Source organism: Cygnus atratus, chromosome 13 (genome assembly GCF_013377495.2).
Source record: "Cygnus atratus isolate AKBS03 ecotype Queensland, Australia chromosome 13, CAtr_DNAZoo_HiC_assembly, whole genome shotgun sequence".
In the NCBI taxonomy this organism is placed as follows: Eukaryota; Metazoa; Chordata; class Aves; order Anseriformes; family Anatidae; genus Cygnus; species Cygnus atratus.
The window spans coordinates 11,049,844-11,061,092 of NC_066374.1; the positions used below are offsets into that span (position 1 = coordinate 11,049,844).

At 57.5% G+C, this 11,249-nt stretch overlaps 2 protein-coding genes across 2 annotated transcripts; both read left to right on the forward strand.

The window, feature by feature from the left end:
* The first annotated feature begins 2 nt into the window (after nucleotides 1-2).
* On the forward strand, nucleotides 3-5,311 carry TAF7L (TATA-box binding protein associated factor 7 like). Its single transcript, XM_035541699.2, has 11 exons — nucleotides 3-179; nucleotides 550-628; nucleotides 811-944; nucleotides 1,346-1,472; nucleotides 1,697-1,755; nucleotides 2,772-2,844; nucleotides 3,257-3,373; nucleotides 3,731-3,919; nucleotides 4,005-4,117; nucleotides 4,388-4,447; nucleotides 4,960-5,311. The coding sequence occupies exons 1-11, from the start codon at nucleotides 114-116 to the stop codon at nucleotides 5,002-5,004; spliced, it is 1,062 nt and encodes a 353-aa protein (XP_035397592.1). The 5' UTR covers nucleotides 3-113; the 3' UTR covers nucleotides 5,005-5,311.
* A 643-nt stretch (nucleotides 5,312-5,954) lies between these two features.
* LOC118245430 (aryl-hydrocarbon-interacting protein-like 1) lies at nucleotides 5,955-10,470 on the forward strand. The gene is made up of 7 exons (XM_035541622.1): nucleotides 5,955-6,050; nucleotides 6,809-6,988; nucleotides 7,215-7,403; nucleotides 7,483-7,659; nucleotides 7,783-7,924; nucleotides 8,391-9,079; nucleotides 10,381-10,470. The coding sequence occupies exons 1-7, from the start codon at nucleotides 5,955-5,957 to the stop codon at nucleotides 10,468-10,470; spliced, it is 1,563 nt and encodes a 520-aa protein (XP_035397515.1).
* The last annotated feature ends 779 nt before the right edge of the window (nucleotides 10,471-11,249 follow it).

The following is an 11,249-nucleotide window of genomic DNA, read 5'->3' on the forward strand; positions in this document are numbered from 1 at the left end:
CTGCGCGGAGCGGGGAGCCGGGAGCCGCTGCACCGGGGCGGCCTCCCGCACGCACCGGCGCCCTCCCGGCGGCCGTGTGTTTCCGTCCCGTCCCCCAGGCCTAGGCAGCGAGGATGAGCAAGAGCAAGGACGACGCCCCGCACGAGCTGGAGAGCCAGTTCGTGCTGCGGCTGCCTCCGGTAAGAGGCCTGGCGAGCGCGGGGCTTGGGGGAGCGGTTGTGAGGTCGGGGGGGGGGGGGGGGGTCTGCCTGCCCGGTGCGGGCTCTGGAAGCAGGCGGGATGCTTTTGGCCCCGCGCAGCCCCTTCCCCTCCAGCAGTGCTTCATCTGAACGGGTTTTCCGCTGCTTGATGTTGAGAGGGGCTCCTGCGTCGGGGCAGGGTGCTCAGAAGGCGACTTACGGGACTGCAGGTTGCAGAGGGGCTTTTGCAGTGGGTTTTCTGCCTCGGGGTGACAGTGGTGTTTAAAGCTGGGTAGACCGGACAGAAGCCTTCAGTGGCTCGCAGAGAGAGCACGCCAAGTCCTGGTGTAACTGTGTCCAACCTTTCCAGGAATATGCCTCCACTGTGCGGAGAGCGGTACAGTCTGGGAGCGTCAACTTGAAGGACAGGCTCACCATCGAGCTGCACGGTGAGTGCGCAGGATCAAGGCACCTTAAAACTCCTCTGATCGGCCACAAGGGAAGCAGCAGAACTTGCACGTGTTTTCCCGTGAAATTTCTGCTGCCCAGGAGTGTATGGCCTGGTCTGGCTGTTTGGCAGCAGCCTAACAGGCTCTTCTGCAGCACTGACCTGTCCCATCTCTTCCCACAGCGGATGGGCGCCATGGGATTGTCCGCGTAGACCGGGTGCCACTGGCAGCCAAGCTGGTGGATCTGCCCTGCATCATCGAAAGCTTAAAAACCATTGATAAGAAGACCTTCTATAAGACAGCAGATATCTGCCAGGTATGGGCCGTTCTTCTTGCCTGCCCCAACAGCTTCTTTGCTCACTGCCCTCTCCAGGAAAACCCTTGTATGCCTGACACAGCCTGACACCTGGTATAACGTGGCCAATTTCTGTATTGTTGTTATATGGGCAGTTGAAAATTCCTACCTCTGCTTGGTGGTTGGAAATCCCTTTTTTGAAGCATAGAATTTGATTGTTCTTGTAACAGCGTAACTGCAAGTATGTTTAGACACGAACTGAGCTGGGTGTCAAACATCGTATTTCTGATACCCTGTGCCTGCGAATCCCTCTGGCTAACTGCATGCAGTAGGCAGCCGCTGTCCATTTACCAGAAAAGCTTTCACAGCCTTTTGTTCTTGCATTGCAATAAGCAACCTTTGTGTTTATGTGGGGATTTCAGATGCTCGTTTGCACTGTGGATGGTGATCTCTACCCCCCTTTGGAAGAGCAAACTGTGAGCACTGACCCCAAGGCAAACAAGAAAAAAGACAAGGACAGAGAGAAGAAATTCATCTGGAACCATGGCAGTGAGTAGAGGCTCTGCCAGTCCCCTCCACCCCACCACCCCAGTGTCCCCACAGCTGTGCAGGGCACTCACCGCTGCCGTGTCCCAGCTGTGCCATTGCTCTGCTTTTAGTGCTCGCTGTGTTCCTGAAGGGAACTTCTCCCCCTTGGCAGGTTGGATTTGCCAGACCCAGCTCTCCCATTAGGCCATCTGCCTGACACATGCAATCTGTTTCCTCTGTCACAGTTACTCTTCCCCTGAAAAACGTACGAAAGAGACGATTCCGGAAGACGGCTAAGAAGAAGGTGAGTTGCTTCTCCCTCTCACTGTGGAGATGCAGTAACAAATGGATCAGAAGGCAGGGACGTTAGAGCTTTAACTGTCAGTCCTGAAAACAGAGTGTCTTAACAATGCTTTACATGTTTCCTTGCCAGAGGTGAGGGAGAAGGGAGGTTAGTAGCTTTAAACACTTCCGTGAGTGCTTCTTCCATGTTTTTCAAAGTGCTCCTGAGGTGGAAAAATGATCTATACTGAGAGCTACTGGACTCTGTTCTTGTGGTTGCTTTGTTGTAGCGCATCTCTTCCTGCTCACAGAGAAGAAAGGGTCGTGTGGAAATGAGACCACTCATTCCTGCTTTCCCAGCTGAAATCTCTCTATGCAAGGCCCGCTCACATCCCCAACAAGCAACACTACAAATAGAATAACTGTTATTTCAGCTGGGGGAGTGACAACAGATGGAGCTCAGAGGCTCTGTCTCTGTGGAAATGCTTAAGCCAGGAAAGGTGTTGGGGAGATGCAGCACCGTGAGGCGGGGAAGATCTGTTCTTCTCTGCTTTGCAGTTTCTGAGAACACGGTGGAGTGATATTTTGCATGACATTTGGGAAACAAATTATTTCAGACGGTCTTATAGCCCACAGGAGAGATTAGATGTCACTGCCTTAAGATCCATGGCTAATTTAAAAGTGAAAAATGAAACCTCCGTTTGAGTGAGATGGGAAGGATTTCAATAGACCATCCATCAGTGAATGACACCTTGAGCGCTTTCAGTATACAGAAAGTCCTATTTCATGAGTACTATTGATGGGTGCCAGAGTGGTAGAAAAGTGAGGGCATACAAACCACCAGGGAGCTCTGTACGGAAAAAGACGGATCGCTTTCTGGAGGTGCATAAATTACTTTTTGGGTGGAGCATGCGCAAAGACCAAGCAGAAAGAAAAAGAGGTGCTTGAAATAGGGCTCTATGCAGAGGTTGAGGATGGGAGCTCATCTGCGCAAGTCATCTAACAGGTTGTCTGTTCTTTTTCCCCTCTCTGTCCCAGTATATTGAATCTCCCGATGTGGAGAAAGAGGTGAAACGTCTCCTGAGCACAGATGCTGAAGCTGTCAGTGTCCGTATCCTTTTAAGAGAAAAAAAAGCTCAAGTGGGGGACGAGGCAGTACGTATGATCTGGGGGTTGCGGAGAGGAGAGGTGAGTTCAGCTGCGTGTGGGGGTGTGAGAGGTTGGGAGATAAGCATGTGAGAAACACTGAAGTTTTAGAGCTTTATCTTTGCCTTCTTCAAAGCTTATTGTTTCTTCATGGTGACCTTCCTTGTAGACTGTGCTATTGCACTGAGCAGGAACTTAAGTAACAATAAAGGGCTGGTCTTCAAAAAAGGGGTCTGGGGTGGTTCGTTGTTCATCCATACCTGCAAGGCCATGCCTATTTGAGGGGGCAGCGACCTCCTGCGGTTTCAGCTTTCTGTCATTGTACTGCACCTTTCATGCTCCTCTTTTTCCCTTGACTCATCTGTTCCTACTGTCAGGCTGGGAAGTCATTGCTGAAGATGAAACAAAAGAAGTAGACAACCATGGTTCACTCACGAGCCTGGACATCTCCTCCCCAGGGATGTCGGGACATAAGCAAGGCCACGGATCCTCAGGTACGGTGGGGAAGGCTATTTTCTTCTTTCTAGCTCCTAAGTAATCAGGTGGGCCCGTTCTCTGTGGGGTAAGCCCTAACCAGAGATTTCACAAATGGAAGCTGAACAGCGTTGGCTTGTGTGCAAGTAGAGGCCAGTGTGTCACAGGGCTGAAACGGGTTCCCGTTTGCCATAGCAATAGATCCCAGCTGCAAGGAAGACACTGCACATACTGCAGTCAGTTGGGGTGGCAGTGCCCAAAGGAGAGAGGACAGTGTTGAGACGGGCTCCATGTATTGACAGGTCCCTCCCTGGCGGGCACAGGGTGCTGGGGGGTTCATCACATGTGTTTTTCCTCTTCCCTTTTGCACCCTTTAGAACATGACGAACTGCGGGAGATATTTAATGACATCAGCAGCAGCAGTGAAGACGAAGATGAGCGGGATCATCATGATGATGAAGACCTGAACATTATGGACACCGAGGAGGACTTGGAGAGGCAGCTGCAGGACAAGCTGAATGAGTCTGATGGGCAGCAGCAGGAGAACGAGGGGTCCAACCAGATAGGTGAATTGTGTGGCAGAATGCTGCAAAATCGCAGGGGTAAAAACCTCCGCTGCTGCTGTAGGTCTCAGCTCACTCTCTCTTCCAGTCATGGGGATCCAGAAACAGATTGACAACCTGAAGAGTAAACTCCAGGAGACCCAGGACAGGAGGAAGCGCCAGGAAGATCTTATCATGAAAGTAGAGAATCTAGCCCTCAAGGTGAGAGCTCTTCTAGTCTTGCGCTTAGAACTGGCTTGCCATTAGATCCAGCAGATTCAGCTGCTGCCCTGGAAAATCCATGTCTTTGCATGCTAGGCTAAAAATAAATTTGGTGTGACCATACTCTCCAGCATTTCCCTGTGGAAGTGAAACTGCAGGAGATAAGAGTCAGTGCAGTTTGGAGTTTGCTGCACCATTTGACATACTGTACCAGCAGCTATTAACTGAGAATGTGCTGGTAATTGTTGTCTGGTGTGTTTGTCTCTGCAGACCCGTCTCCAAGCTGTGCTGGATGAATTCAAGCAGCAGGAAGAGCGAGAGAAGCAGCAGGTGAGTAAGCTCCCACAGTGGAGGACAAAGGACTGGGGCACGAGGCTTAGTTGTTAAAGACAGTTCTAGGGCTGGCCTCTGACAAAATTCTGAATATCGTACCATGCCACCTGCTTCAAAGCCCAGCGTTACAGGTCAGGTGTGAGGTGTACCTCATCCCTGTCAGGGATAAAACATGACATGAAAAAACACTGGCACCCAAATACAAGAAGGGTAGCAGCTATGGGTTCTTGGCAGCCCAGTACCAGGGCAGGAAGTTCCCACTCCCAGGTTCCTTCTGTTGCCTCACAGTGAGGGCAGTGCTCAGTTCCACCCCAGAGCTGGCTGCAAGGCAGCTGTCTGCCAATCTAGTTCTTGAAAGCAGGCCCACATTGCCCTGGCACAGCTCCCTGCGGTGTGTAGGCAAAGCAGCCACTAGTGTGGGTGGAAGATCCGCAGAAACTCAGAAGTGCTTGGGCTTGAAATGCAGTCCCAGCTGTGCCTTACTGTGACACCTTACTCCCTCTTCCCAGATGACATCTCTGCAGGAGCAGCTGGAGTCCCTCATGGAGAAGTGAGAAGCGGGCCTGGCCTGAGCAGCAGGTCTTTGTACATGCGAGCAGAGCTGGAAGTGTTCGTCCCCCATGCTGACGTTTGAGAAAAGAATTAGGCTACGCCTGTGAGAGCAATGAAAACACTGGGATTTACTGTAAATATTCAGTCCCACTCTCCTTGAGGGAATTGGTTCTCCCTGGGCCAGCTCTCTGCATCTCATTGTGTCTTGGACTTGATGGGCTGTGACCTGGTGGGAACTTGTCCCTGTGTTTGGGAAGTGCTTGTGTCTGCAAACAAGGCTCAATAAAGTACCCTCTTCTGTTTCCTCCATGTACTGTTCTGTGTATGTTCTCCATGTTCTGTTTCCAACCCTGTTCTGTTCCTCCACGTTCTCCAGGGGACAGGGTAGCGCTGCCTCTTGTCAGCTTGTGCCTGACCACACAGCCCCTGGCTGGTGCTCATGCCAGTGTAACTGGGCTCCTTCTGTTGAAATGCTCCTGGCATGGCTGGGTCAAAGGGATATTGCGTGAGAAGGGGACCCCGCACGCTCTGAGGCTGCGGAAGGAACGAGGCTCTCCTGATTAGGGAGCTTCTTTAATTCCTCACAGGCTAGGCAGGCAAATCCCAGATTAACCTGGCAGGGTGGGAAGAGGATTAGAAAGGCAGTTCCAGTCAGCAGCTGGCAGAACACAACAGAAACGCATCACGGGCTTCAGCAAGGGTGTGCCATGGGGGAAGCCTGTCTCAGAACCTGAGGAGCAGAAGAAGAGGAAAGGGCTTCCAAGTGCTGCCACGGCTTGGGGACACCTGGCACAGAAGGTGAAAGGCGAGCAGCAGCCCTGGGAGATGATATGTGTGTCCATATAGTCCAGACAGGTGGATGTCCTGAGGACAACACTGAGCTCAGGAAAGGCTGGAGTACGTGCTTGTGTATGTGTGCGTGACCTGCTCCTGAGGGCCAGCAGGAGCAGCCATGGAGGAAACGTACCTGCTGAATGTGGAAGGGGTCAAAAAGAAGATCCTGCACGGAGGCCAAGGGGAGCTGCCGAAATTCCAGGATGGGAGCAAGGTAAATTGTGTTGGTAGTTACCCCAGAACCCTGAGAGAGAGGGGAACGGGTCTGACACCTCCCTCCCTGCCCATTACCCGAGGATTAGATTCTTTGCTCGTGAGCCGTGCTTCAGGCCTACACGGAGATCCCATCCCCAGCAGATCCCTCACAAGGTGAGTGCAGGTGGGGCTGCTTTGGACACAGGCAGCCACATTGCCCTCACAGTGATGGCTGACGTTGCCTGTTGCATTCACCCAACATCAGTGCTGTTACCTGCCTCTTCCCTCCACTCTTCAAGGCACGGTGGAGTTCAGCAGCTGTGATGGGTTGCTGGAAATCCTCCTTCCTTTTCTGACGTGTCAAATATGAGTGGAGGTGCCAATGGGGTGCACGTTGGGGTTTTTGAGGTCCCCAGACCCACAGCTATGGACAGATCAGTGTGGGTACTACGAGGTCCTCACATGGGAGTGCTCTCTGTCCTGGGCTATTAAGGGGTATTCAAAGAGAGCAGCCAGATATACCAACGATGGGCGTTAAGACGCTACGCCATCTGCTTTCTGTCTAAGACGAGCTGGCAGGAGGCACAGTCTCCCTGCTGCAGATGGAGAGCTGCCAATCCAGCCCGCACCTTGCTGGGAGCGGGCTCGTCCCCACGTCCTGGCCCTGTGGCAGAGGGGCTTGGGGTTGGCAAGGGGACTGAGGGCTCCTGTCACACGTGCCTGCCCTGGGCCAGGCACGGGGCCACCCCCCTGGACACTGCGCTTTCTCTGGGGCAGATCACCTTCCACTTCCAGACGCTGAAGGACAACTTCGAGCGGACGGTGATCGACGACAGCCGGGAGGCCGGCATCCCCATGGAGATCATCGTGGGCAAGATGTTCAAGATGGAGATCTGGGAGACACTGCTCAGCTCCATGAGGGCCGGGGAGGTGGCGGAGTTCTGGTGCGATGCCATCGTGAGTGAGGGGCTTTGCAGGCCCCATCCGCATCCCGCAGGGAGAAGAGTTGTAGCACGGGTCCATGCCCCCCCAAAACATTGTCTGGTGCAAGCGCAGGGGTGCGGGACGACCTGCTGGCTGTCCCCATCATGGTGTCACGTAGCTGTGGCACCCCAGGGGCTGCCCCAGAGGAGGGGGTGCAGGCTGGCCCCACGCGGCTGAGCGGGGCGCTCCCCCCTTGCAGCACACCGGCATGTACGCCCTGGTGTCCAAGGGCATGCGGAGGATCGCGGAGGGCCGGGACCCCTTGGAAGGGCAGAAGCACCGCTGCGGCATGGGCAACATGTTCGACTACCACAGCACGGGCTACGATGACCTGGACGAGCTGCAGCGGACGCCGCAGCCCCTCATTTTCATCATGGAGCTGTTCCGGGTATAAGGGGGGGCCGCAGGGATGGCTGCTGGCCTGGGGAGGGCCAGGGCAGCCAGCTCAGGGCCCGCTGCCCGCGCAGGTGGAAGAGCCCTCGGCGTACAAGCGCGACACCTGGGCCATGAGCGAGGAGGAGAAGCTGGCGGCGGTGCCCCTGCTGCACAGCGAGGGCAACCGCCTCGTGCTCCGCAAGGAGTTTCGGCAGGCGGCGGCGAAGTACCAGGAGGCCGTCATCTGCCTGAGGAACCTCCAGGCCAAGGTGAGCGGGGCCCGGCCACCTCCTGCCAGCCCTGCTGGGGTTACTTGGCAAAGCGGTCCTCCCATGGGCGCTGGGTGCCCTGAAGGGACGGCCGCAGCCGTGACCACCCGCTCTGTGGGGCAGGAGAAGCCGTGGGAGGATGGCTGGCTGAAGCTGGAGAGCCTGGTCACGCCGCTGGTGCTCAACTACTGCCAGTGCCAGCTGGAGCTGGGCGAGTACTACGAGGTGCTGGAGCACACGACGGAGCTCCTCCAGAAGCACAAAGGTACCCGCGCCCTGCCTCCCCCCACCCACAGTGCGACCACTGCCCCTAGGGACTCTGTGGGACCCTGCCCTCCACATCCCCCTGCCCACAATGGAGCTCGTCCCAAGTCCCTGTGTCACTGTGACCCGGATCCCCCTGCCCACCCCTGTCCCAGGTGCCCCTGCCCATGGCAGTGCCCACATCTCTGGTTTCTCCCTGCCCATGATGGCACCTGCACCCCGTGTCCTCTGGGTCCCCCTGCCCATGATGATGTCTCGTGATCCAGATCCCCCTGCCCATGATGATACCTGCACCCTGTGTCCCCTGGTCCCCCAGCCCTCAACGGCGCCCACCCCATGTCCCTGAGTCCCTTGCCCACAGAGGTACCGCATACCCAGACCCCCCCGTGCCTGATGGTACCTGATGGGCTCCAGCTCCTGTGTCCCCGAGCTGCAGGACCCCGGTGGGGGCTGTCCTCTCCCGGCAGACAACGCCAAGGCGTATTTCAAGCGGGCGAAGGCCCACGCTGCCGTGTGGAACGAGCGGGAGGCGCGGGAGGACTTCCTGCGCGTGGCCCACCTCGACCCCGCCATGGCGGCCGCCGTGAAGAAGGAGCTGAAGCAGCTGGGGGAGAGGATGAGGAAGAAGCACGTGGAGGATCGGAAGCGCTACCAGGGGCTCTTCCAGCAGCCCCAGGGGCCGAGGGCTGGCAAAGGGGCTGCAGCGGGCAGCGGGGGGCAGGAGGGGGAAGGGGAGAGGCAGCAGGGGGAGGTCGGGGTCCTGGAGACCCGGAGAGGGGAGCAGGACACAGGAGTGGGGCCATCAGGGGCTGACGAAGGAGAGCAAGGGAACCCCGGGGATAGGCATGAAGAAGAAGCACCAGGAGGAGATGCAGCCCCAGGGGAGCCTGCAGAGGTGAGGGATCGAATGGGGCAGGGAGAGGAAGCAAACCTGGGCACCTGCAGGGCAGAGCCAGAGAGCTGTGGGGCAGGGAGGGGGACAGGAGAGGAAGACAAGGAGACAGCGGAGGAGGAAGAGGAGGAGGAAGACAAGGAGATAGTGGAAGAAGACGAGGAAGTGATGGTGGAGGAGGAAGAAGGGGAGAAGGAGGCAGTGGAAGAGAAGGTGGTGGTGGTGGAGGAGGAAGAAGGGGAGAAAGGGACAGTGGAAAAGAAGGTGGTGGTGGAGGAGGAGGAGGAAGAGAAAGAGGTGGTTGTGGAAGAAGAAGAAGAAGGGGAGAAAGGGACAGTGGAAAGGAAGGAGGAAGGGGAGAAGGAGACAGTGGAGGAGGAGGAAGAAGAGGAGGAGAAAGTGGAAGAGGAAGAGAACCCAGCAGCAGAGCTGGAAAAGCTCTCTGTGGGGTATAAGGGGGCAGCAGAGGAAGCAGGGCTCATACGAGGGCCGGAGCAAGGAGCTGGTGTGGCAGAGCGAACTGGAGCAGGGAGCATGGCTGGGGACGAGCCAGGCAGAGCACCAGAGCTGGCGCACACATTCCTGGACCAAGGAACATCCCAGGAGGAGCAGGGACAGGAGAGCTGTGGGGGGCACCGAGCAGGCAGAGACGGCTCCCCCCCAGCCATCACTGCTGGGGAAGTGCTTTATGCTGGGCCCTCAGGGGCAGACCAGGAGCTGGTTGGGGGGGCAGAAGTGCCTCCCTGCCCCACACCAGCTGGGGAAGGGGATGGTGCACCCCTGGGGCAGTGCAGAGAGAGCAGGGAGCTCAGGGTCACCACACTGGGGCACAGGCATCCTTGAGCAGGGCTGGATGGGGGAAAGGGTGCAGGGCTGCCCATGTGGGGGCACAGCCTGGGCAGAGGGGCTGCAGTGCCCCCAGGACAAGCTCCAGTGTCCCAGCTCCCACCAGCTGGGGACTGGGCAGTGACACAGGAACGATGCTGTCCTTGCCGTGCCGCCACCAGGACTGGCAGCCCCGCTGTGCAGTGCTCCTGCTGCCTCCCCTGCCCCACATCATCGGCTCCAGTGGCTTCCAGCCGGGCCACGCTGAGCTCTGCTGGCCGAGAAATAAAAGCTCTTCCCTGGCACCACGTGCTGGATCTGTTCCTGGATGTGCCTGGCATCCTTGATCGCAGCCTGCAGCTCCTGCCATGCCCTGGAGCCCACAGCACGGGGATGGTGACAGGGTCTTGGCTCTGCCCTTGGGAGGGGGAGGCACAGGGGCTCGATTTCCCCTTTTAAGTGTCACATCTCTGGGCCGAGAGCTGCCCCAGCACTCCCTGCCACAGCCCAGCCCCACCAGCCCTGCAACACATCGGTCTTTCACTGCCAGCCGGGGCTGGGCTGCACCCTGGGGGGGGGGCTCAGAGCCCAGGGCTGGGCCCTTGCTGCAACACAGACACGGAGAGCACGGGCAATAAGTGTGATGGAGCACCACTGAGAGATGCTGCAACCCAAAAAAGGGGAGGGAGAGGCCTGCCTGCAGGGCATCCTGCTGCCATGGTCTCCTCCCTGGGCTGCAGGAGTTCCCTGACGAGGAGGAAGGACTGTCCTTGCACAGCCAGCACCCTAGCTACTGCATGGACCTGAGCAACCGTGCTGGAAGAGGATGAATGCAGATGGTGGTCAGGGCATGCAGCTGCACCCAGGGAGCCCAGGGCTCTGCGCCCAGCTTCTGCTCTGCCCCAGTGGAGCAGGCAGGCAGGGCAGCACCGAGCAGGGGAATGTCCTTGTCCCTGCAGCAAGCACCCTGCCACAGGACGGCACAGCACCCGGCACTGCCCTGCCTCAGCAGGGCCAACAGAAGAGAGCATGGAAAGAAGAGACCAGCGCACCCACGGGGGTCCCAGTATAAATACAAATTTATTCTCTTTCCAGAGCAGAGGTGGAGAGAAGCAGCCAGGGCAGCAGCACCGCAGTACATGGTTACCAGAGTATCAGCCAGCCCACTCCCCTCCCGGCCGCCTCCCAGCCCCAGCCTGCCCGGGCTCCCTGGGCACACAGATCAGCCACTGCCACTCCCACAGCGAGGATCTGCACCAATTTGGCCTAATCCTGCCTTCTTCTTCCTGGGGGACCCCTGATCTCATGCAGCCGCTGTGCTCCTGCCGTGCTTTACCCACTCATGACGGTGTCCCCTCCCTAATGCCACCACCACCGCCTCCAGCTCACCCCGCTGCCACCAGGATGGCAAGGACGGCAACCCACACACCAGCACAGGATGCTGGCACCCAGCACCCTTGGCGCTCCATGATATGGGCACCGCTGCCATGGTGGCAAACATATCCCTGGTCCCAGCGCGCTGCCTCAGTCCCAGCCTCCCCGAAGAGCTCACCAGCGCATCCCGCACAGCCAACAGCCCTGTCCCTGCAGCTTGGCTGCGGGGCAGCGA